The 26,114-nt window shown below is 69.4% G+C and overlaps 2 protein-coding genes across 2 annotated transcripts; both read right to left on the bottom strand.

Annotated features, from left to right (window-relative positions):
* Positions 1-1,043: 1,043 nt before the first annotated feature.
* On the bottom strand, positions 1,044-12,140 carry GPR173 (G protein-coupled receptor 173). The gene is made up of 2 exons (XM_039509903.1): positions 11,446-12,140; positions 1,044-2,654 (listed from the first exon to the last, which is right to left on the bottom strand). Exon 2 carries the CDS (start codon positions 2,607-2,609, stop codon positions 1,497-1,499), a length of 1,113 nt encoding a protein of 370 aa, XP_039365837.1. The 5' UTR covers positions 2,610-2,654; positions 11,446-12,140; the 3' UTR covers positions 1,044-1,496.
* Positions 12,141-14,524: 2,384 nt separating this feature from the next.
* PPP1R3F (protein phosphatase 1 regulatory subunit 3F) lies at positions 14,525-23,554 on the bottom strand. The gene is made up of 4 exons (XM_039509897.1): positions 22,295-23,554; positions 16,685-16,737; positions 15,871-15,926; positions 14,525-15,402 (listed from the first exon to the last, which is right to left on the bottom strand). The coding sequence occupies exons 1-4, from the start codon at positions 23,170-23,172 to the stop codon at positions 14,641-14,643; spliced, it is 1,749 nt and encodes a 582-aa protein (XP_039365831.1). The 5' UTR covers positions 23,173-23,554; the 3' UTR covers positions 14,525-14,640.
* Positions 23,555-26,114: the final 2,560 nt, after the last annotated feature.

The raw sequence follows: 26,114 nt of genomic DNA, 5'->3' as shown, positions 1-26,114 counted from the left end.
CGGCCCCGACCCCACTGCAGTCAGGGGGTGACTCTGGATTGACTGAGATCAGAATCCGGCCTGACCCCACTGCAGTCAGGGGGTGACTCTGGATTAGCTGAAATCAGAATCCGGCCCTGACCCCACTGCAGTCAGGGGGTGACTCCGGATTGACTCTGGATTAGCTGAGATCAGAATCCGGCCCCGACCCCACTGCAGTCAGGGGGTGACTCTGGATTGACTGAGATCAGAATCCGGCCCCGACCCCACTGCAGTCAGGGGCTGACTCTGGATTGACTGAGATCAGAATCCGGCCCTGACCCCACTGCAGTCAGGGGGTGACTCCGGATTGACTCTGGATTAGCTGAGATCAGAATCCGGCCCTGACCCCACTGCAGTCAGGGGGTGACTCTGGATTGAGTGAGATCAGAATCCGGCCCCGACCCCACTGCAGTCAGGGGGTGACTCTGGATTGACTCCGGATTGGCTGAGATCAGAATCCGGCCCCGACCCCACTGCAGTCGGGAGTGACTCCGGATTGACTCTGGATTGACTGAGATCAGAATCCGGCCCCGACCCCACTGCAGTCGGGAGTGACTCCGGATTGACTCTGGATTGACTGAGATCAGAATCCGGCCCCGACCCCAGTGCAGTCGGGAGTGACTCCGGATTGACTCCGGATTGACTGAGATCAGAATCCGGCCCCGACCCCACTGCAGTCAGGGGGTGACTCTGGATTGACTGCGGAATGACTGAGATCAGAATCCGCCCCGACCCCACTGCAGTCGGATTGACTCTGGATTGACTGAGATCAGAATCCGCCCCGACCCACTGCAGTCGGTGTGACTCCGGATTGACCCGGGATTGACTGAGATCAGAATCCGGCCCCGACCCCAGTGCAGTCGGGAGTGACTCCGGATTGACTGAGATCTGAATCCGACCCTGATCCCACTGCAGTCAGGGGGTGACTCTGGATTGACTCTGGATTGACTGAGATCAGAATCCGGCCCCGACCCCACTGCAGTCAGGGAGTGACTCTGGATTAGCTGAGATCAGAATCCGGCCTGACCCCACTGCAGTCAGGGAGTGACTCCGGATTGACTCTGGATTAGCTGAGATCAGAATCCGGCCCCGACCCCACTGCAGTCAGGGGGTGACTCCGGATTGACTGAGATCAGAATCCGGCCTGACCCCACTGCAGTCGGGAGTGACTCCGGATTGACTGAGATCAGAATCCGGCCCCGACCCCACTGCAGTCAGGGGGTGACTCTGGATTGACTCTGGATTGGCTGAGATCAGAATCCGGCCCTGACCCCACTGCAGTCAGGGGGTGACTCTGGATTGACTCCGGATTGGCTGAGATCAGAATCCGGCCCCGACCCCACTGCAGTCGGGAGTGACTCCGGATTGACTGAGATCAGAATCCGGCCCCGACCCCACTGCAGTCGGGAGTGACTCCGGATTGGCGCGGGACGTCCAGTCTCCCCCCGGCCCCCCATCGCTGTGCCCCGGCCCGGTCACATGACGCAGTACGGCTCCCGGGGCAGGGGGGGCTCTGTCCTGCGGCAGGGCACGCGGGCCGCCAGCCCCTGCTTCAGCTCCTTGTTGAGCAGGAAGCAGACGACGGGGTTGACGGCGGCCTGGGCGAAGCTCAGCCAGACGGCGGTGGCCAGGTAGCGGGGCGGGATGCTGCAGGCCTTGACGAAGACCCGCCAGTAGCAGGCCACGATGTAGGGCGCCCACAGGAGGAGGAAGAGGACGGTGATGACGTAGAACATCTTCCCCAGCCGCTTCTCCGCCTTGAACTCCTCCATGCGCAGCAGGCGGCGGCTGGCGGCGTGGCCGTTCTGCCGCACGCCCAGCAGCGTGGGCGGCATGGGGCCCCGGCCGAAGCCGGCGAGCCAGTTGGCGGCCGCCTGGCCGGTGGCGCCCGGCCCGTGGAACGTCCAGTTCTGGCTGATGGCCGGCACCACCTGCACCGGCTTCATGCGGCGGTGCCGGTACTGGAAGCAGAGCAGCTTGCCGTAGACGGCCTGCGTGGCCCCCACCAGCACGGCCAGCATCAGCATGAAGCCCAGCGTGTCGTTGGCCTTGACGTAGCGGTGCTCGAAGATGCACTGCTCCTCCTCCCGGATGAACTTGTAGGTGCCCACGTCGAAGACGGGCGGGAAGGCCATGGCCACCGAGAGGGTCCACACCATGCAGATGACGGCCACGCAGCTCCACAGGCTCATGCGCTTGGCGTAGAAGCGGTGGTGGGCCACGGCCATGTACCGCGTGACGCTGATGCAGAAGAGCAGGAAGGCGGCGTGGAAGCAGAAGAGGACGGCCAGGAAGGCCACCACCTTGCAGCCGAGCGCGCTGTGCGGCCAGGCCGAGCCGTGGCGGATGGAGAGCAGCACGAAGGGGAAGCAGACGGCCGCCCGCACGGCGTCGGCCAGGCACAGGTCCAGCAGGAAGTAGTAGGGGGCCCGGTGCAGCCCCCGCTCCTTCAGCACCAGCAGCGCCAGCGCCAGGTTCCCCGCCAGGCTCAGGCAGATGATCAGCGCCAGCAGCAGCAGCTTGGCGTAGCTGGAGGCCGCCGGGGGGCCCGGCAGGCCCGGCTCGTCCGCCTCGCTGGCGTTGGCCATCGCCGGCCGGCCGGCTAGCGGGGGCGGCCCATGGCCCCGGGGCCTCTGCAGGGGAGAGAGGGAGCGTGGGGGTCGGGGGCCTGCTGCGTGCGGGACCCCCCGGCCTGGCGCACGGGGTCCAAGCCCAGGCTATGGGGCAGTGGGGCGATGCCCGGTGCCCCCAGGCCTGTCCCGGTTGGGGGTGGGGCTGCTGATCCCATCACCCACCTCATCTGGGGCTCACGGGGTCCCATCTCCCAGTCCCACCCCTGGGGCCAGATGGGGGCCAGCGCCCCCTAGAGGGCAGGGCACAGTCGTCCTCACAGCCACCCTGACGCCGACACGCTCGCGTACACCCGTCCTCACAGCCACCCTGACGCCGACACGCTCGCGTACACCCGTCCTCACAGCCGCCCTGACGCCGACACGCTCGCGTACACCCGTCCTCACAGCCGCCCAGACGCGGACACGCCGCGTACACCGTCCTCACAGCCCCCCTGACGCCGACGCGCTCGCGTACCCGCCTCACAGCCACGCTGACGCGGACACGCTCGCGTACACCCGTCCTCACAGCCGCACAGACACGGACACGCTCGCGTACACCCGTCCTCACAGCCGCCCTGACGCCGACACGCTCGCGTACACCCGTCCTCACAGCCGCCCTGACGCCGACACGCTCGCGTACACCCGTCCTCACAGCCGCCCTGACGCCGACACGCTCGCGTACACCCGTCCTCACAGCCGCCCTGACGCCGACACGCTCGCGTACACCCGTCCTCACAGCCGCACAGACACGGACACGCTCGCGTACACCCGTCCTCACAGCCGCACAGACACGGACACGCTCGCGTACACCCGTCCTCACAGCCGCCCTGACGCCGACACGCTCGCGTACACCCGTCCTCACAGCCGCACAGACACGGACACGCTCGCGTACACCCATCCTCACAGCCCCCCTGACGCTGACACGCTCGCGTACACCCGTCCTCACAGCCCCCCTGACGCCGACACGCCGCGTACACCCGTCCTCACAGCCACCCTGGCCGACACGCCGCGTACACCCGTCCTCACAGCCACCCTGATGCCGACACGCTCACGTACACCCGTCCTCACAGCCGCCCTGACGCGGACACGCCGAGTACACCCGTCCTCACAGCCGCCCTGACGCCCGACGCGCTGCATACCCGCCTCACAGCCACCCTGACGCTGACACGCTCACGTACACCCGTCCTCACAGCCGCCCTGACGCCGACACGCTCGAGTACACCCATCCTCACAGCCACCCTGACGCCGACACGCTCGCGTACACCCGTCCTCACAGCCACCCTGACGCCGACACGCTCGCGTACACCCGTCCTCACAGCCACCCTGACGCCGACACGCTCGCGTACACCCGTCCTCACAGCCACTCTGACGCTGACACGCTCGCGTACACCCGTCCTCACAGCCGCACAGACACGGACACGCTCGCGTACACCCGTCCTCACAGCCACCCTGACGCCGACACGCTCGCGTACACCCGTCCTCACAGCCGCACAGACACGGACACGCTCGCGTACACCCGTCCTCACAGCCACCCTGACGCTGACACGCTCGCGTACACCCGTCCTCACAGCCGCCCTGACGCTGACACGCTCGCGTACACCCGTCCTCACAGCCGCCCTGACGCCGACACGCTCGCGTACACCCATCCTCACAGCCGCACAGACACAGACACGCTCGCGTACACCCGTCCTCACAGCCCCCCTGACGCTGACACGCTCGCGTACACCCGTCCTCACAGCCGCACAGACACAGACACGCTCGCGTACACCCATCCTCACAGCCACTCTGACGCCGACACGCTCGCGTACACCCGTCCTCACAGCCACCCTGACGCCGACACGCTCGCGTACACCCGTCCTCACAGCCACCCAGACCCCGACACGCTAGCGAACACCCGACCTCACAGCCTCCCTGACGCTGACACGCTCGCGTACACCCGTCCTCACAGCCCCACTGACCCTGACACGCTCGCGTACACCCGTCCTCACAGCCGCCCAGACGCGGACACGCTCGCGTACACCCGTCCTCACAGCCGCCCTGAAGCAGACACGCTCGCGTACCCGCCTCACAGCCGCCTGACGCCGACACGCCGCGTACACCCGTCCTCACAGCCACACAGACACGGACACGCTCGCGTACACCCGTCCTCACAGCCACCCTGACGCCGACACGCTCGCGTACACCCGTCCTCACAGCCACCCTGACGCTGACACGCTCGCGTACACCCGTCCTCACAGCCCCCCTGACGCTGACACGCTCGCGTACACCCGTCCTCACAGCCACCCTGACGCTGACACGCTCGCGTACACCCGTCCTCACAGCCGCACAGACACGGACACGCTCGCGTACACCCGTCCTCACAGCCGCACAGACACGGACACGCTCGCGTACACCCGTCCTCAGAGCCACCCTGACGCGGACACGCCGTACACCGTCCTCACAGCCGCACAGACACGGACACGCCGCGTACACCCGCCTCACAGCCACTCTGACGCCGACACGCCGCGTACACCGTCCTCACAGCCGCACAGACACTGACACGCTCGCGTACACCCGTCCTCACAGCCGCCCTGACGCCGACACGCTCGCGTACACCCGTCCTCACAGCCGCACAGACACGGACACGCTCGCGTACACCCGTCCTCACAGCCGCCCTGACGCCGACACGCTCGCGTACACCCGTCCTCACAGCCGCACAGACACGGACACGCTCGCGTACACCCGTCCTCACAGCCGCCCTGACGCCGACACGCTCGCGTACACCCGTCCTCACAGCCACCCTGACGCTGACACGCTCGTGTACACCCGTCCTCACAGCCGCCCTGACGCCGACACGCTCGTGTGCACCCGTCCTCACAGCCGCTGACACGGACACGCGCTCGCGTACACCCGTCCTCACAGCCGCACTGACGCGGACACGCTCTGGTACACCCGTCCTCACAGCCGCACAGACACGGACACGCTCGCGTACACCCGTCCTCACAGCCGCACAGACACGGACACGCTCGTGTACACCCGTCCTCACAGCCGCACAGACACGGACATGCTCGTGTACACCCGTCCTCACAGCCACCCTGACGCCGACACGCTCGCGTACACCCGTCCTCACAGCCACCCTGACGCCGACACGCTCGCGTACACCCGTCCTCACAGCCACCCTGACGCTGACACGCTCATGTACACCCGTCCTCACAGCCGCACAGACACGGACACGCTCGCGTACACCCGTCCTCACAGCCACCCTGACGCTGACACGCTCGCGTACACCCGTCCTCACAGCCACCCTGACGCCGACACGCTCGCGTACACCCGTCCTCACAGCCACCCTGACGCCGACACGCTCGTGTACACCCGTCCTCACAGCCGCACAGACACGGACACGCTCGCGTACACCCGTCCTCACAGCCACCCTGACGCCGACACGCTCGCGTACACCCGTCCTCACAGCCACTCTGACGCCGACACGCTCGCGTACACCCGTCCTCACAGCCGCACAGACACGGACACGCTCGCGTACACCCGTCCTCACAGCCGCCCTGACGCCGACACGCTCGCGTACACCCGTCCTCACAGCCGCCCTGACGCCGACACGCTCGCGTACACCCGTCCTCACAGCCGCCCTGACGCCGACACGCTCGCGTACACCCGTCCTCACAGCCACCCTGACGCCGACACGCTCGCGTACACCCATCCTCATAGCCACCCTGACGCCGATGCGCTCGCGTACACCCATCCTCACAGCCACCCTGACGCCCGGCGCTCGCGTACACCCGTCCTCACAGCCACCCTGACGCCGACACGCCGCGTACACACCCGTCCTCACAGCCTCCCAGACGCCGACTCGCTCGCGTACACCCGTCCTCACAGCCACCCTGACGCCGACACGCTCGCGTACACCCGTCCTCACAGCCACCCTGACGCCGACACGCTCGCGTACACCCGTCCTCACAGCCGCACAGACACGGACACGCTCGCGTACACCCGTCCTCACAGCCGCCCTGACGCCGACACGCTCGCGTACACCCGTCCTCACAGCCGCCCTGTCGCTGACGCTCGCGTACACCGTCCTCACAGCCACCCTGACGCCCGACACGCTCGCGTACACCCGTCCTCACAGCCACCCTGACGCCGACACGCTCGCGTACACCCGTCCTCACAGCCACCCTGACGCCGACACGCTCGCGTACACCCGTCCTCACAGCCACCCTGACGCCGACACGCTCGCGTACACCCGTCCTCACAGCCACCCTGACGCCGACACGCGCGCGTACACCGTCCTCACAGCCACCCTGACGCCCGACGCGCTTGCGTACACCCGTCCTCACAGCCACTCTGACGCCGACACGCTCGCGTACACCCGTCCTCACAGCCGCACAGACACGGACACGCTCGCGTACACCCGTCCTCACAGCCGCCCTGACGCCGACACGCTCGCGTACACCCGTCCTCACAGCCGCCCTGACGCCGACACGCTCGCGTACACCCGTCCTCACAGCCGCCCTGACGCCGACACGCTCGCGTACACCCGTCCTCACAGCCACCCTGACGCCGACACGCTCGCGTACACCCATCCTCACAGCCACCCTGACGCCGATGCGCTCGCGTACACCCATCCTCACAGCCACCCTGACGCCGACACGCTCGCGTACACCCGTCCTCACAGCCACCCTGACGCCGACACGCTCGCGTACACCCATCCTCACAGCCACCCTGACGCCGACACGCTCGCGTACACCCGTCCTCACAGCCACCCTGACGCCGACACGCTCGCGTACACCCGTCCTCACAGCCGCCCTGACGCCGACACGCTCACGTACACCCGTCCTCACAGCCACCCTGACGCCGACACGCTCGCGTACACCCGTCCTCACAGCCACCCTGACGCCGACACGCTCGCGTACACCCGTCCTCACAGCCACCCTGACGCCGACACGCTCGCGTACACCCGTCCTCACAGCCACCCTGACGCCGACACGCTCGCGTACACCCGTCCTCACAGCCGCCCTGACGCCGACACGCTCGCGTACACCCGTCCTCACAGCCGCCCTGACGCCGACACGCTCACGTACACCCATCCTCACAGCCACCCTGACGCCGACGCGCTCGCGTACACCCCTCCTCACAGCCACCCTGACGCCGACACGCTCGCGTACACCCGTCCTCACAGCCACCCTGACGCCGACACGCTCGCGTACACCCGTCCTCACAGCCGCACTCACATGGACATGCTCATGTACAGTCGTCTTCACAGCCGCACTGACACACTCACACCCAGGCACAGTCGGTGTCAGTGTCACCGACACACACACACACACACTGAACTACAATCACTGACAACATGCACACACACTGGCACTGACACACGCTCATCCTCACAGCTGCCCGGACGCTCACGCTGAGGCTGACACACCGAGTCCCACTGGCAGTGACACACTCCCAGTCGTGCCGACACACTCCCCCTCCTGCACACTGAGCCTGGCACACGCCCCCACCCCCCTGGGCCCTCACACTCGGCCCCGCTCACATTCGGCTGCCCCCGTGCATTGGGGGCTGAAGATTTCCAGCAAGTGCTTTGAAAGGGCCCTTTGCACACGCATGTGCTCACACACACACACACACAGAGCCACACCCGGACTCTGTCACGCTCATCCCCTCTCCAGCCACGCGGGGAAGCAGGTGGGCCGTGGAGCTGAGCCGGGACCCAATTCTGCTCTTAAACCAGAGTTAAATTGGAGTCACTCCCGATTGCCCCAGGAGAAGAGAGGAGAGAATGAGGCCAGAGGAGTCACCCCTGAGGGCCCCCCCCCCATTCCCAACACCAGATCTACTGTGAGCATCAACTCAGGGCCTGCTGGGTGGGGGCCTGGCCAAAATACCCCCCCCCCCGCTGTCATGTCCCAGCTGGGGGCGGGTGACTGGCTGCAGAGACGCAGGCCGGGGGGGGGGGTGTCTGGCAGGTTGGGGGCTTGTAATGGTGGGGGGGGAATTGGCACGAGGCCCCCCCAGTGCACGGCCACACGCCAAGGGGAGAGAGAAACGTGCACCCACCCGCAGGCACGCAAAGTGGAAACGTGCGTGTGTACACACCCAGACACGTTCCAGAGACACAATCCACACACACACCCTAGCCATGGTACACACACAATCCACACACACACCTACACACACACACTAGCCATGGTACACACACAATCCACACACACTAGCCATGGTACACACAGACACAATCCACACACACACACTAGCCATGGTACACACACAATCCACACACACACCTACACACACACACTAGCCATGGTACACACACAATCCACACACACAAAGTGAGACACAATCCACACACACACACAATCCACACACACCCTAGCCATGGTACACACACAATCCACACACACACGCACACAAAGTGGAAACGTACATGTGTGTACACACCCGCTACACACACCCGCTATAAACACACACACTGCATACACACAATACACACACACCAACATACAACATATATACACACACACGCGCACACACGCACACAGAGTCCTCAGGCCCTGAACGACAACCTGCCCCCAGCCACTAGGCCAGGCTGTCGGGTCTCTGCACCTGTCAGTCAGAGAAGGGGGCCTGGGGTGTAGGGATGACGGGGTGGGGCTGGAGGGCTGGGGAGGGGGAGATGGAGGGGGGTATATGGGTTAAGGATGATGGAATGAGTGGGGGCCCAGAGGGGTGTATACAGGTGGGGGCCGGGGGTGTATTCGTGGGGGCCAGTGGGGTGTATACAGGTGGGGGCCGGGGATGTGTATGGGGGCACTGTGGGGTGTATATTGGTAGGGGCCGGGAGATGTATATGGGGCCGAGGCTAGGGGTGTATATTGGTGGGGACCGGGGAGTGTATACAGATGGGGGCCTGGGGGATGTATATGGGGGGGCAGGGCTGGGGGGGTGAATACAGGTGGGGGGCCAGGGCCAGAGGTGTGGAAATGGGGGGGCCGGGGCCGGAGGGGTGTAATTGGGAGGGGCTGGGGGGTGTAATTGAGGGGATGGGGAGGTGTATATTGGTGGGGGACCGGGACCGGGGTGTGTATATTGGTGGGGCTGGGGTGTAACTGGGGCGGCCGGGGCCAGGGGTGTATACTGGCGGGGCCAGGGCCAGGGGTGTATATGGGGCGGCCAGGGCCGGGGTGTATACTGGTGGGGCCGGGGTGTAATTGGGGTGGCCGGGGCCAGGGGTGTAACTGGGAGGGGCTGGGGGTGTAATTGAGGGACGGGGTGTATATTGGTGGGGGGCCGGGACCGGGGTGTGTATATTGGTGGGGGCTGGGGGTGTAATTGGGCGGCTGGGGCCAGGGGGTGTATACTGGCAGGGGCCGGGACCGGGGGTGTATATGGGGGCCGGGACCGTGGGTGTGTATATTGGGGCGGCCGGGGCCAGGGGTGTATATGGGGGCAGCCGGGACCGGGGTGTATACAGGTGGGGGCCGGGCGGTGTAATTGGGAGGGCCGGGCAGTGTAATTGAGGGGACTGGGGTGTATATTGGTGGGGACCAGGGGTGTAACTGGGGCGGCGGGGCCAGGGGTGTATACTGGCGAGGCCAGGGCCCGGGGTGTATATGGGCGGCCAGGGCCAAGGGGTGTATACTGGCGGGGCCGGGGACCGGGGTGTATAGGGGCGGCCAGGGTCAGGGGTGTATATGGGGCGGCCGGGCCAGGGGTGTATACTGGCGGGGCTGGGGACCGGGGTGTATATGGGGCGGCCAGGGCCGGGGTGTATACTGGCGGGGCGTGGCCGGGGTGTATACTGGCGGGGGCCGGGACCGGGGTGTATATGGGCGGCCAGGGCTGGGGGTGTATACTGGCGGGGGCGGGGACCGGGTGGCATGGGTGCCAGAGCCAGGGGTGTATACTGGCGGGGGCCAGGGACCGGGGCGATATGGGGTGGCCAGGGCCGGGGGTGTATACTGGCGGGGGCCGGGACCGGGGGTGTATACTGGCGGGGGCCGGGGACCGGGGCGTAAATGGGGTGGCCAGGGCCGGGGGTGTATACTGGCGGGGCCGGGACCGGGGTGTATATGGGGGTGGCCAGGGCCGGGGTGTATACTGGCAGGGCCGGGGACCGGGGGTGTATATGGGGCGGCCAGGGCCAGGGGTGTATACTGGCGGGGGCCGGGGACTGGGGGTGTATACTGGCGGGGGCCGGGACCGGGGTGTATATGGGGTGGCCAGGGCCGAGGGTGTATACTGGCAGGGGCCGGGGCCAGGGGTGTATATGGGGCGGTCGGGGCCAGGGGTGTATACTGGCGGGGGCCGGGGACCGGGGGTTTATATGGGGCGGCCAGGGCCGGGGGTGTATACTGGCGGGGGCCGGGACCGGGGTGTATATGGGGTGGCCAGGGCCGGGGCCAGGGGTGTATACTGGCAGGGGCCGGGACCGGGGTGTATATGGGGCGGTCGGGGCCGGGGTGTATACTGGTGGGGGCCGGGGCCAGGGGTTTATATGGGCGGTCGGGGCCAGGGGTGTATACTGGCGGGGCTGGGGACCAGGGGTGTATATGGGGCGGCCAGGGCCGGGGTGTATATGGGGTGGCCAGGGCCGGGGTGTATACTGGCGGGGCCGGGACCGGGGTGTATATGGGGCGGCCAGGGCCGGGGGTGTATACTGGCAGGGGCCGGGGCCAGGGCCAGGGGTTTATATGGGCGGCCAGGGCCAGGGGGTGTATACTGGCGGGGGGCCGGGGCCAGGGGGTTTATATGGGGGGCGGTCGGGGCCAGGGGGTGTTTACAGGTGGGCACGCGTCCCCCCCAGACAGCCCCAACTCACCTCCGTTCCGCTGCTCCCCGACGTGAGGCGAGACCCCCAAATCCTGCCCCGGTTGGGGGGGGCGAGTCCCCTGCCCCCGCGCTCAGGCCCTGTGGGGAGCGGGGGGTCCCTCCGCCGGGCCGCCCCCCATGCCGGCCGGACAGGGCTCGGGGGGCTGCGTGGGGGGCTGGGGGAGCTGCCCCCCCGCTTCGGCCGCCTCCAGAGCCCGGATACTCCCCGCGGCCCCCCAGTTACCCGGATCGGGGCCTCGATGACATCCAAGGCGCCGGGTCTCTCCTCCAGCGGATCCCTGCCTCCGCTCAATCCGGAGTGAGTCCGGATCTGCCCTCTTCAGCACAGCCGCCGCCTCCAGCAGATCGAGCCAATTGCAATCCGGATCGGCTCGCTCCCCAGAGGGAACCCGGGTTCCCGGCTAGATCCAAGGGGGTAGATCGGGGTCGGAGCGGGTCCCGGGGCGCCGGCCTGGCCCGGGCGGCCCCCCGCCGCCGGCTCGCTCCATCCCCAGGACCCCGGTTCAATCCGGTGTGTGCGCGGGGGGGGTGGGGGTAATGCAGGGTGCGGCTCCGGAGTCACGCCGGATTCCAGCCGGGAAGGGGGGCTCCGGCCTCCCCCCGATGAGCCCGCAGGCGGGGGTGGGGCTCAGGCTCCGGTCCCCACAAAGGAGCCGGGAGGCGGCCGGGATCCGACCATCTTGTTCAGCGTCCACCGGAAGGTGCGGCGGGGGGAGGGGGCCCGGGGGGCAGAGGGACGTGGGGGGCGGAGCCGACGGGGGGAGGGGGGGATTCGGGCAGCAACGCAACATCAGGACCAGGGGCTGGGAGCCAGGACTCCTGGGTTCTCCCCCCGGCTCTGGGAGGGGAGTGGGGTCTAGTGGTTAGAGCAGGGGGGGGCTGGGAGCCAGGACTCCTGGGGTCTCCCCCCGCCTCTGGGAGGAGAGTGGGGGCTGGTGTGTGAGAGCAGGGGGGGGCTGGGAGCCAGGACTCCTGGGTTCTCCCCCCGGCTCTGGGAGGGGAGTGGGGCTGGTGGGTTAGAGCAGGGGCTGGGAGCCAGGACTCCTGGGTTCTCCCGGCTCTGGGAGGAGTGGGGCTGGTGGGTTAGAGCAGGGGGCTGGGAGCCAGGACGCCTGGGTTCTCCCCCGGCTCTGGGAGGGCAGTGGGGCTGGTGGGTTAGAGCAGGGGGCTGGGAGCCAGGACGCCTGGGTTCTCCCCCGGGCTCTGGGAGGGGAGTGGGGGCTGGTGTGTGAGAGCAGGGGGCTGGGAGCCAGGACTCCTGGGTTCTCACCCCGGCTCTTGGAGGGGAGTGGGGGCTGGTGGTTAGAGCAGGGGGGGCTGGGAGCCAGGACTCCTGGGTTCTCCCCCCGGCTCTGGGAGGGGAGTGGGGGCTGGTGGGTTAGAGCAGGGGGGGGCTGGGAGCCAGGACGCCTGGGTTCTCCCCCCGGCTCTGGGAGGGGAGTGGGGTCTAGTGGTTAGAGCAGGGGGGGCTGGGAGCCAGGACTCCTGGGTTCTCTCCCCAGTGCTGCTGACCCACAGACACGGAGGGATACCAGGAAATGTACAAAGCAACTAAGCAAATCTGATGTGTGTGTGGGGCAGGGGGCTCCTGGGGGCCGCAGCACCGTGTCCTCGAACCACCCCCAATCCCCAGGACAGGAGAATGGGGCAGGGGCCTGTCCCCTCTGGGGGGCGCCGGCTGGCTGGGGGGGCGGGGAAGGGGGCAGGGGCCGGTCCCCTCTGGGGCGCCCGGCTGGCTGGGGCGGGAACGGGCAGGGGCCCATCCTCTGGGGCGCCGGCTGGCTCAGGGGGGCGGGGAAGGGGGCAGGGGCCCGCCCCCTCGGGGGGGCGCCGGCTGGCTCCGGGGGGCGGGAAATGGGGCAGGGGCCTGTCCTCTGGGGGTGCCGGCTGGCTGGGGCGAGGAACGGGCAGGGGCCCGTCCTCTGGGCGCCCGGCTGGCTCAGGGGTCAGGAACGGGGCAGGGCCCGTCCTCTGGGCGCCGGCTGGCTCAGGGGTCAGGGAACGGGGCAGGGGCCCGTCCCCTCTGGGGGGCGCCGGCTGGCTCAGGGGGTCAGGGAACGGGGCAGGGGCCCGTCCCCTCTGGGGGGCGCCGGCTGGCTCAGGGGGTCAGGGAACGGGGCAGGGGCCCGTCCCCTCTGGGGGGCGCCGGCTCCCATCTGGAATTGGGCTCCAGCCCAGACTGATCCCACCTCCAGGCCCGTCCCCTTCTCCCCCCCCCCCCGGTGCCGTGAGCCCCCCCCCAAAACCGACACCAGGGCTGTGGCCGGGACAGTTTTTATTTAGTGTTTCCATCAGTTGCGTGGACGCATTTCGCCCCCCTCGAGGCCCCCCGCGTCCGGCTCCCGGCTCGCCCGTGCTCAGATATCTGCCCCCCGGGGCGGTACACGGAGCCGGGGCTCACGGGCCCCCCAAACCATCTCCATGTGGCTCGAGCATCTTGCCTCCGGCCCTGGATCCCTCTCAACTGCAACAGAGGCAGGGCCGACTTCCCATCTCAGTTAATTCAGAGTCAATCCAGAGTCACACCTGACTGCAATGGGGTCAGGGCTGGATTCAGAGCTCACTTAATCTGGAGTCAATCCGGAGTCACTCCCGCCTGCAAGAGGATCTGGGCCCAATTCCTCTCTCATCTCCACCCGGCCTCGGCTCCGATCTGGCCATCCTCCATCACTCCACCAGCGTCCCACGCGCATGGGCAGAGCTCGCGTGTGGGGAAACTGAGGCGCCCCCCCAGCGGCAGCTCCTGGGCCACGCGGCGGCTCCGACGTGCCGTGGGACCTCACCGCACGGTGAATCAGCCGGACCGAAACGTCCCGCTGCAAACAACCTGCTTTGCACCACGCTGGGGGGGCACGAATTGACCCCCCCACACACACACTCCCAGCACAACATAAATACAGAGCCATGGGGGGGGGGGGGCGTGTGCCAGAGAAGCAAAGTGGGACAATGAACCGATGTGGGGCCTTCAGCAGCAGCGTGGGACCCAAGGGGTGTGGGGCAGAGCAGGGGGGGGAGGGGCTGGGAGCCAGGATGCCTGGGTTCTCTCCTGGCTCGGGGGTGGAGGGGGCTGGGAGCCAGGACGCCTGGGTTCTCTCCTCGCTCTGGGGTGGAGGGGCTGGGAGCCAGGACGCCTGGGTTCTCTCCTCGCTCTGGGGTGGGGGTTGGGAGCCAGGACGCCTGGGTCCTAGCTCGCCTGGCGCCACGTGAGAACCACGTAGAGGGTGACGGCCGCGGCCGGCAGGCAGCCGCTGAGGACCACGGGCAGGACGACCACGAGGCCAAGAACGAGCAGGGAGTGGGTCAGGGCCTGCCCCAGGCGTGTGGGGCAGCCGGGCGCCTCCTCCCGGGGCTCCCCCAGGCCCCCCCGTGCCGGGGCTGCTGTCCGTGCCGGCACCACCACGGCGGCCGGCGCCAGCAGCCGCAGGGCCCCGCCCGGGCCGGCTCCCCGGCCGCCCTCCTCCAGCAGCGCCGGGGGGCTGTCGCGCCCCGGGCCGGCGGGCGGGCTGCCATAGCGCAGGCTGATCTCCTGGGCCAGGGAGCTGTTCAGAGCCCGCTCCGGCCCGGCCCAGCCGACCACCAGGTCCCGGTCGCTCAGCACGCTCAGGCGCAGGGCGGGCAGCCAGGCCGGGGGGGAGCCAGACGCCTCCGTGCCCCCCGGCCGCTCCCCGGCGCCCCCCAGCTCCTCCGCCCGCAGCCGGCTGAGGTGGGAGAGATACAGCTGCTCCAGCTCCGAGTCCACGGCCTCCTCCTCTGCCCGCCAGAGCCCAGCCTGCTCTACCAGGCCAGCCGCCGAGAACAAGGCCCCCGGCCCCAGAGAACCGGCCTCGGGCCCATGGCCACCCCACGGGGCCTCCGGCGGCTGCGGGGACTCAGCCAAGGGCACCGGGAGCTCCCTGGCAGGCGGCTCCGTCTCCGGGGACATGGGGGTGACCAGCAGCTCTGGGACCTGCAGCAGGGCAAGGGAACGATGAGGGCGGGAGAGGCCGGATCCTCCTGAAGCGCCGGGGTGGGGGGTGATTCTGGCCCAGCTGTGCCTCAGTTTCCCCACATGTGAGAGATCTCTGGGGTAGGGGCTGACCCTCACTGTGGGTCTGCACAGCACCAGGAGAGACAGGGGCCCGGGTCTGGCAGGCAGAGCCCAGGGCTGGGCAGGGGGCGCTCTCCCCTGGCAGGCAGGGCCGGGTGCTGGGGCGCTGGGGGCTGGGCGGGGCGCTGGGGGCGGGTGGGGCTGGGCGGGGGCGCTCTCCTGGCAGGCAGGGCTGGGCGCTGGGGGCTGGGCGGGGCGCTGGGGACGGGTGGGGCGGGGCGCTCTCCCTGGCAGGCAGGGCTGGGCGCTGGGGGCTGGGCGGGGCGCTGGGGCGGCTGGGGCTGGGCGGGGGCGCTCCCACACCACCCTGTTGCCAGCAGTTCTCACCTGTCCCGTGGGAGCTGAGGACGAGTCTCTTCGCGTCTCCCCTTCAGGGCTCCCGTCTGGAGAGAGAGAGACGGGGTCACCCGCACTAGTGCCCCCCTCAACCAGCCCGGCACTGCTGGGGGGAAGCTCACAGCGCTGGGGGAACCGCCCGGGGCACCGCTGGGGAAGCGCGCGGCGCTGGGGACCCGCCCGGGGCACCGCCGGGAAGCGCGGCGCTGGGGACCCGCCGGGGCACCGCTGGGAAGCGCGCGCGCTGGGGGACCCGCCGGGGCACCGCTGGGAAGCGCGGCGCTGGGGCCCGCCCGGGCACCGCTGGGAAGCGCGCGCGCTGGGGCCCGCCCGGGCACTGCTGGGGAAGCGCGGCGCTGGGGGCCCCGCCCGGGCACTGCTGGGAAGCGCGGCGCTGGGGACCCGCCCGGGGCACTGCTGGGGAAGCGCGCGCTGGGGGACCGCGCCGGGCACTGCTGGGGAAGCTCACGGCGCTGGGGGGGCCCCGCCCGGGGGCACTGCTGGGGGGAAGCGCGCGGCGCTGGGGGGGACCCGCCCGGGGGCACTGCTGGGGGGAAGCTCACGGCGCTGGGGACCGCCCGGGGCACTGCTGGGGGAAGCGCGCGCTGGGGGACCCTGCCCGGGGCACTGCTGGGGAAGCGCGCGCTGGGGGACCGCCGGGCACTGCTGGGGGAAGCACACGACGCTGGGGGAAGCGCGCGGCGCTGGGGGGGACCCCGTCCGGGGGCACTGCTGGGGGGAAGCGCGCGGCGCTGGGGGGGACCCCGCCCGGGGGCACTGCTGGGGGGAAGCTCGCAGCACATACCTTCCTGGGCAGGGTTCGGTGTGTCTTCATGGCTTGGCTCCTCCTCGCAGGGCCTGTGGGGGGAGGAGGGATCCAGTCACTGCCCAGGGCCAGGGGGTGGCACCTTGCAAAGGGTCTGATGAGAACCCAGAAGTTCGGGCTCCCAGCCCCCTCCCCGCTCTAACCACTAGACCCCGCGCCCCTCCTAGAGCCAGGGAGAGAACCCAGGCGTCCGGGCCCCCAGTCTTAGTGGGCAGGGCTCCCCGGTTCCATTCCAGCTCGACCACACGTGCCCAGCTGAGCTTTAATCACTGGCTGCCTCAGTTTCCCTTTGTTTAGACTGGAAACTCTTTGGGGCCGGGACGGTGTCTGTCTGTGCAGCGCCTGGCGCGACGGGGCCCTGATCTGGGTCGGCGGCTCCACACCAGTAAAACCCTGCAGCTGGTTTGGGCGCGTTCCTGGGTTTTCCCCTTTCCTGCGAGTCACCGTCTGGGAGCCCGAGGCCGAGATCTGGGGCTGCGTGGGGGCGGGACCGTGAAAGTGCCAAGCCGCAGCTTTGCATGGCAGCTTTCGCCCGCGGCCCACGCCCTGAGCTCAGCACCGCGGCCCGCCAAGCCGGAGTCACCCCTGATTGCAGAGGGGTCAGGGCCGGAGTCTGAGCTCAGCCCCCCGGGGTCAATCCAGAGTCACCCCGAATGCAGAGGGGTCAGGGCCGGAGCCTGAGCTCAGATTCCTGGGGTCAATCCGGAGTCACCCCTGATTGCAGAGGGGTCAGGGCCGGATCCTGAGCTCAGATTCCTGGGGTCAATCCGGAGTCACCCCTGATTGCAGAGGGGTCAGGGCCGGATCCTGAGCTCAGCCCCCCGGGGTCAATCCAGAGTCACCCCGAATGCAGAGGGGTCAGGGCCGGCTCCTGATCTCAGCCCTGTGGTCAATCCGGAGTCACCCCAATTGCAGACGGGTCAGGACCAGCTCCTGATCTCAGCCCCAGGGTCAATCTGGAGTCACCCCGATTGCAGAGGGGTCAGGGCTGGAGCCAGATCTCAGCTCCCCAGGGTCAATCCGGAGTCACCCCTGATTGCAGAGGGGTCAGGGCCGGATCCTGAGCTCAGATTCCTGGGGTCAATCCGGAGTCACCCCAATTGCAGACGGGTCAGGACCAGCTCCTGATCTCAGCCCCAGGGTCAATCCGGAGTCACCCCGATTGCAGAGGGGTCAGGGCCGGATCCTGATCTCAGCCCCCTGGGGTCAATCCAGAGTCACCCCAATTGCAGAGGGGTCAGGGCCGGCTCCTGATCTCAGCCCCGGGGTCAATCCGGAGTCACCCCGATTGCAGAGGGGTCAGGGCCGGCTCCTGATCTCAGCGCTGGGGTCAATCCGGAGTCACCCCCAGCTGTAATGGGGGCAGAGCAGGATTCTGATCTCAGCGCCGGGGTCAATCCGGAATCACCCCGAATGCAGAGGGGTCAGGGCCGGCTCCTGATCTCAGCCCCGGGGTCAATCCGGAGTCACCCCCAGCTGTAATGGGGGCAGAGCAGGATTCTGATCTCAGCGCCGGGGTCAATCCGAATCACCCGAATGCAGAGGGGTCAGGGCCGGCTCCTGATCTCAGCCCCGGGGTCAATCCGGAGTCACCCCCAGCTGTAATGGGGGCAGAGCAGGATTCTGATCTCAGCGCCGGGGTCAATCCGGAGTCACCCCCAGCTGTAATGGGGGCAGAGCAGGATTCTGATCTCAGCGCCGCGGTCAATCCGGAGTCACCCCGATTGCAGAGGGGTCCCCGAGGGCGGGAGCAGGAGAGGCGGGGAGTGTGCGTCTGGCGGTGCGAACGCCTGTCTGGCGGTGCAGGGCTGCAGACAGTCGTGGTGGGAGGGGCCCGTGGAAACGAAACGGCCTTTGATGCTCACGTCTTAGCGGAGAAGAAACATTTCACTCATCCCAAACCCAGCAGCAGAAGGAACCCAGGAGTCCTGGCTCTGAGCCCTCCCCTGCCCCCGCTCTAATCACTGGACACCCGGATGCCCCACACCCACACCGGAGACATGGGGGGGGTACAGGCCCCTGCCTCGTACCTCACACGGCTCATCTTCATTCCCCCCCCCGTACAGATGGGGAAACTGAGGCAGAGCAAGGCCTCGGACACAGGTCTTCGCCCCCCTGAGAACCTGGAGCAAAGCTCAAGCCCTGGTACCAGCAGTCGCCCACCCGCCCTTCCCTTCCCACAGCCTCTCAATGAGCCCTCGTTAGGGTGAGGTAACGCCCCCTCGTTAGGGTGAGAATCCCTGCGCCTGCCCCAAACCCGTCCCGCGGGCTGGGAGGTGCCACCTCACCGGGCTCCAGACTGAGCCGGCTGCCCCGAGACGGGGGGACGAGGCCGGACCAGGACCTGAGCCAATAAAACACACGAGATGTGTCTGTACCCGGGACCCAGACCCCGGCCCAGATCGGGGCCCCGTCGGGCCGGGCGCCCCCCAGACCCCGGCCCAGATCGGGGCCCCGTCCCCAACCTCGGCCCAGATCGGGGCCCCGTCAGGCCGGGCGCCCCCCAGACCCCGGCCCAGATCGGAGCCCCGTCCCCAGACCCCGGCCCAGATCGGGGCCCCGTCGGGCCGGGCGCCCCCCAGACCCCGGCCCAGATCGGGGCCCCGTCCCCAACCTCGGCCCAGATCGGGGCCCCGTCAGGCCGGGCGCCCCCCAGACCCCGGCCCAGATCGGGGCCCCGTCGGGCCGGGCGCCCCCCAGACCCCGGCCCAGATCGGGGCCCCGTCGGGCCAGGCGCCCCCCAGACCCCGGCCCAGATTCTGGGGCACCAACGCCCTTCTCGGGCCCTATCTACCCACTTGACATGCGATCGCCGGCGAAAGGAGCCACCCGCGAGACTCTTCGCTCCCCGCCCGGCTCGTTATTAGCTGTTTCCTGCCGCTTTCGGAAACCACTTTTTCTACCCGAGTTTCAGAGCAAACACCCCGAGGACGTGATTTCACCTCCTGCCCGCAGCCCTCGCCCTGTTTCTTTAGCAATAATAGACGACGGCGCGGCCCCATTTCCCCCCAGCTTGTTTTTCACTCTGCGGAACTCGCCCGCCGGCAGCTGGAAACACGAGCGTGAAATCTCAGACCGCGAGGGTGGGGGGTCACCTGAACTGCCTCTCTCCTCGTCTGAGCCCTCCGAGAACGACCGGCAGATCTGCACCGACAGCCTGCGTCAGCATGTACACTAGTGAAAAGCAGGCGTGAAAGCCCCCTCGTGAATTCTGCTTTGGGAGCATTGCACGCTTGCCTGGCACTAGTACGAAGACACACAGTGCAGCAGGGTGAAGCTGACCTGGGCACCTTTCACAGTCACTTTGCACAAGTGCTAATGCATGCACCTGCTTTGGGGGCATCGCACACTGGCTTTGCACTAGTGCTGTCCTGTGCATGAGAGAGGAGGGCATTGTAATTTGGGAGTGTTTCACGCTCACTTTTCACTAGTGCCAATGATAGCACACGGGAGCAGGGTGAAGTTTGCACTATTGCAACAATTGCACAAGGGAGCAGAGTGAATTCTGGATTGGGAGCATTGCACACTTGCTTTGCACTAGTGCTAATGCTTGCACCTGAACTGGGAGCAATGCACACTCACTTTGCACAAGTGCTGACGCTTGCACAGACGAACAATGCTACCCCACCCTGCCCAAATGAACCTTTCCCTCCCACTTGCTGATTCTCTGTCCACAGCGATACCCCGAGACCCCCGACACTCTGTGTCCCTCCCCATACAACCCACCCCATGTGTCCCGGGGTCCCCGGCGCTGCTCCCCACAAGCCAGGCAGGACTCTGGGAGCCTCCTCTCCCTCGGAGCAGCCTGGCTGCAGGGCAAGACGCTCCCCCGGCGTCACCTCTGGGGTCTCTCCTGGGAGCGTTCGGCCTCCTCTGCCCCCCCCCCGTGCGCTTCCCCCAGCGAGTCCCCCCGGCGGGGTCCTGGGGGGCCACAGGGTCCTGCCCCCCCACTGCGCAGGCAGACGTGACTCTCAGCCAGCCGGGGACACAGAGGTTTATTCGATGCCAGGAACAGGGGCTAACACAGAGCTTGTAGGTACCGCGAGCCGGACCCCTCGGCCGGGTCCATTCTGGGGGGCAGTGAGCCAGACCCCCCCGTCTGCCCTCACTCCTCGTCCCCAGCCAGCCCCACACTGACCCCCCCCAGCCCCTCCTCTGCTCAGCCCCTTTCCCGGGCCAGGGAGTCTCCTGACCCCTTTGTCTCCAACACCTTCAGTCGGCACCTTGCGGGGGGGGGCGCCCAGGCCAGCAGTTGCCAGGAGACAGTGTCAGGCATTTCGGTGCACTGGCCCCTCGCTCTGCAGCAACCCCCCCCCCGATCCCCCCTCCTGGAGACTTAAGAACTGCAGAGGGGAAACTGAGGCACCCACAGCGTATTCAGAGCAAACATTCAGAACATTCCCAGTTCACCACGCCAGGTAATTCAGAGCAGCGTCTGGGCTGCTCCACCATAGGCTCTGTGCCCCCGATAAACTGGAGGGACTGGGTGGGGGGGCTCAGAGTCACGGGGATCAGGGGGATTTGGGAGGATCAGAGTCATGGGGATTGGGAGGATTTGGGGGGCTGAGAGTCACAGACCAGGGGGATTGGGGGCTCAGAGTCACGGGGATCAGGGGATTTGGGGGCTCAGAGTCACAGACCAGGGGATTGGGGCTCAGAGTCACGGGATCGGGGATTTGGGGGCTGAGAGTCACAGACCAGGGGATTGGGGCTCAGTGTCACGGGGATCGGGGGGATTTGGGGGGCTCAGAGTCACAGACCCGGGGGATTGGGGGCTCAGAGTCACGGGATTGGGAGGAATTGGGGGCTGAGAGTCACAGACCAGGGGGATTGGGGGCTCAGAGTCACAGGGATCGGGGGGATTTGGCAGTTCCTGGGGGGTTGGTGGTTCCCGGGAGGGTGGCGGTTCCCAGGGCAGGGGTTTGACAGTTCTCGGGGTTGGCAGTTCTCGGGGTTCCCAGGGCAGGGGCTGGCGGTTCTCGGGGTTGGCAGTTCCTGGGGTGGGTGGTTCCCGGGAGGGTGGCGGTTCCCAGGGCAGGGGGTTGGCAGTTCTCGGGGTTGGCAGTTCCTGGGGTTTCCCAGGGCAGGGGCTGGCGGTTCTCGGGGTTGGCAGTTCCTGGGGGCTGGCGGTTCCTGGGGAGGGTTGGCAGTTCCGGGAGGGGTGGTACCAGGGGTTGGCGGTTCTCGGGGGTTGGCGGTTCCCGGGAGGGGTTGGCAGGTCTCAGGGGAGGGGTTGGCGGTTCCAGGGGAGGGGTTGGCGGTTCCAGGGGAGGGGTTGGCGGTTCCAGGGGAGGGGTTGGCGGTTCTTAGGGGTTGGTTGGCGGTTCTCAGGGGGTTGGTTGGCGGTTCTCAGGGTGGCGGTTCCCGGGGTTGGCGGTTCCAGGGGTTGGCGGTTCTTAGGGGAGGGTTGGCGGTTCTCGGGGTTGGCGGTTCTTAGGGGAGGTTGGCGGTTCCAGGGGTTGGCGGTTCTTAGGGGGGGGGTTGGCGGTTCTCGGGGGGGGGGTTGGCGGTTCTCGGGGGGGGGGTTGGCGGTTCCAGGGGGGTTCCGCTGGGCGGTTTTGGGGTCCCGGGCGGAAGGTGGGATTTTACCTCATCCTCTCCGGCCTCATGCAACTCTTCAGCTGCCGCGCGGCGCCGTCCGGGCGGGGGGTCCTGGGGGGCGCCCGGGGGGGCGCCAGGCCCTTCATCACCACGCTGTAGTTCCTGCCCTGGTTATTGGCCCAGTAGACGCCCTCGTCGGTCTGGTACCGGATCACGAAATCCAGGCGGGCGTCAGCCCCCTCCTCCTCCTCGCCCTGCCGCCCCCGCTGGCCCGGGCCGAAGGGCAGGCTGAAGGTGAAGCGGTCGCTCAGCCCCCCGTCGGGCGAGCCCCCCGGCACGTAGCGGGCGGGGTGGTCGCGGAAGCTGCGCCAGCGGTCCCGGCTGGCCCGCACGTGGACGGCTTTGCGGTAGGCCACGTTCAGCACCCGCACGGTGCCCCGCAGCAGCCACGGCTCGCCCGGCCCCGGCGCCAGCACCTCCTCCAGCTCCACCATGGCCCGGCGCAGCCGCGCCAGCCGCTCCGGCTCGCCCTGCCCCGCCGGGGGCAGCACGAAGGCGGGCAGGAGGTAGGGCAGGGGGGGCGGCTGGCCGGTGGGGGGCAGTATCTCGGGGGGCGACTCGGGCGAGGGGGGCGGCCAGGGCTGGTAGCGCCGCAGGCGGGTCAAGGGCAAGCCCAGGGCATCAGCGAACAGCACCCGGCGCGCTCCCACGGCATGCTGGGAGAGCGGCTCCTGGCCGGGCCCCACGGCATGCTGGGAGAGCGCCTCTTCGCTGTGCCCCACGGCATGCTGGGAGAGCGGCTCTTCGCTGTGCCCCACGGCATGCTGGGAGAGCGGCTCCTGGCCGGGCCCCACGGCATGCTGGGAGAGCGCCTCTTCGCTGTGCCCCACGGCATGCTGGGAGAGCAGCTCCTGGCCGTGCCCCATGGCATGCTGGGAGAGCGGCTCCTGGCCGGGCCCCACGGCATGCTGGGAGAGCGCCTCTTCGCTGTGCCCCACGGCATGCTGGGAGAGCGGCTCCTGGCCGGGCCCCACGGCATGCTGGGAGAGCGGCTCCTGGCCGGGCCCCACGGCATGCTGGGAGGGTCCCCCTTGGCCGGGCCCCGGGGCATGCTGGGAGTGGGGCTGCCCCGGGGCATGCTGGGAGGGTCCCCCTTGGCCGGGCCCCGGGGCATGCTGGGAGTGGGGCTGCCCCTGGGCATGCTGGGAGGGTCCCCCGTGGCCGGGCCCCGGGGCATGCTGGGAGTGGGGCTGCCCCGGGGCATGCCGGAGAGCTGCCAAGCGGGGCGCGGGGCCGGGCGTTGCCCCGCGGGGGCGCCGGCGCGCGGGGGCTCCTGCTCCTCCGCCCCCTCCCCGCCCAGGGCCGGCGCAGGGGGCGGCGGGAGGGGAGGCCGCGCCGGCCATGGCGGCTCCGGCGGCGGCTGGGGGCGGAGCGAGGGGAGGGAGCGGGGCGGAGCCACGGCGGGGAGGGGGCTGGGAAATAACGACCCCAGGCGCTTGGCCCCGCCCCTCTGCCCATCCCCTGCCTGCCCCCGCCCCCGCCTGCCCCCGCCTGCCTGCCCTGCCCCACCCCACACCCACCCCTCAGCCCATCCCCTGCGTGCCCCCGCCCCCGCCTGCCCGCCCACCTGCCCCTGCCCGCCCCTCTGCCCATCCCCTGCCTGCCCCCGCCCGCCTGTCTGCCCTGCCCCACACCCACCCCTCAGCCCATCCCCCGCCTGCCGCCTGCCCCCACCTGCCCATCCCCTGCCTCCCCCGGCCCCCGCCTGCCCCTGCCCCCGCCCCTGCCCGCCTCTGCCCATCCCCTGCGTGCCCCCGCCCGCCTGTCTGCCCTGCCCCACCCCACACCCACCCTCAGCCCATCCCCGCCTGCCGCCTGCCCCCACCTGCCCATCCCCTGCGTGCCCCCTGCCTGCCCTGCCCCACCCCACACCCACCCCTCAGCCCATCCCCCGCCTGCCCCTGCCCCCTGCCTGCCCCTGCCTGCCTGCCCTGCCCCACCCCACAGCCACCCCTCAGCCCATCCCCGCCTGCCCCTGCCCCCGCCTGCCCCCACCTGCCCATCCCCGCGTGCCCCCGCCCCGCCTGCCTGCCCTGCCCCACCCCACACCCACCTCAGCCCATCCCCGCCTGCCCCGCCCCGCCTGCCCCCACCTGCCCATCCCCTGCCTCCCCCGGCCCCCGCCTGCCCCCGCCTGCCTGCCCTGCCCCACCCCACCCCACCCCTCAGCCCATCCCCGCCTGCCCCTGCCCCCGCCTGCCCCCACCTGCCCCTCCCCTGCGTGCCCCCGCCCGCCTGCCTGCCCTGCCCCACCCCACACCCACCTCAGCCCATCCCCGCCTGCCCCTGCCCCCGCCTGCCCCTGCCTGCCTGCCCTGCCCCACCCCACACCCACCCCTCAGCCCATCCCCGCCTGCCCCTGCCCCCGCCTGCCCCCACCTGCCCATCCCCTGCGTGCCCCCGCCCGCCTGCCTGCCCTGCCCCACCCCACACCCACCCTCAGCCCATCCCCGCCTGCCCCCTGCCCCCGCCCCCGCCTGCCCCCCACCTGCCCATCCCCTGCCTCCCCGGCCCCGCCTGCCCCGCCTGCCTGCCCTGCCCCACCCCACACCCACCCTCAGCCCATCCCCGCCTGCCCCTGCCCCGCCTGCCCCCACCTGCCCATCCCCGCGTGCCCCCGCCCGCCTGCCTGCCCTGCCCCACCCCACACCCACCCTCAGCCCATCCCCGCCTGCCCCTGCCCCCGCCTGCCCCCTGCCTGCCTGCCCTGCCCCACCCCACAACCACCCCTCAGCCCATCCCCGCCTGCCCCTGCCTGCCTGCCCTGCCCCACCCCACAACCACCCCTCAGCCCATCCCCGCCTGCCCCTGCCCCACCCCACACCTCCTCCCACCCCACCTGCCCCGCCTGCCCCCGCCTGCCTGTCCTGCCCCCGGGCCTGCCGGCTGGGCAGGGTCACTGAGCCTTTGCCCCCGGACTCCTGCCCCGCCCCTCTGCCCATCCCCGCCTGCCCCACACCCCTCTGCCCATCCCCACCCTCCTCCTCCTGCCCCCACCCGCCCCTCTGCCCATCCCCGCCTGCCCCTGCCCCACCCCACACCTCCTCCCACCTCGCCTGCCCCCGCCTGCCCCCCGCCTGCCTGTCCTGCCCCACACCCACCCCTCTGCCCGCCTGCCCGTCCATCCCCACCCCTCCTCCCCTCCCATCCCTCAGCCCGTCCCCACGCCCGCCCCTCTGCCAGGGGGTGCCTGCGGGCTCGGCTCTGGGGAGGGACAGGCAGTGCCAGGGGGTGGCTGTGGGCCCAGCTCTGTGGTGGACGGGTGGTGTTGGGGGGCTCTGGGGGGACGGGTGGCGCCTGGGGGCTCGGCGGGGGGATGGGCAGTGCCGGGAGGTGCCCACGGGCCTGGCTTTGGGGCGGACGGGTGGTGTTGGGTGGATCTGGGGAGCCGGGCGGTGCTGGGGGCGCTGGGGGGACGGTGGAGCCGGGAGGATCTGGAGGGATGGATGGAGCCAGGCGGATCTGGGGGAGACGGGCGGTGCTGGGGACTCTGGGGGCCCGGAGGTGGCAGGAGCTCTTGGGGACGGGTGGCGCCGGGTACTCTGGGGAACGAGCGGTGCTGGTGGGCACTGGGGATGGCCGTGCTGGGGACTCGGGGACAGCCAGCGCCGCAGGGTTTGGGGGACGGGCAGCGCCGGGGTGCTGGGGCAGGCAGCGCCGGGAACGCTGGGGGCAGGCAGCGCTGGGGGCGGAGGGGTGGGCAGGGCCGGGGATGCTGAGGGGGCAGGGAGTGCCGGGCTGCTGGGGGCAGGCAACGCCGGGGACACTGGGGGACGGGCAGCGCCGCGGGGACAGGCAGTGCTAGGGG

The sequence above is a fragment of the Mauremys reevesii genome, linkage group 22 (genome assembly GCF_016161935.1).
Source record: "Mauremys reevesii isolate NIE-2019 linkage group 22, ASM1616193v1, whole genome shotgun sequence".
Lineage (NCBI taxonomy): Eukaryota > Metazoa > Chordata > Testudines > Geoemydidae > Mauremys > Mauremys reevesii.
This window is presented reverse-complemented; position numbering and strand designations above follow the sequence as displayed.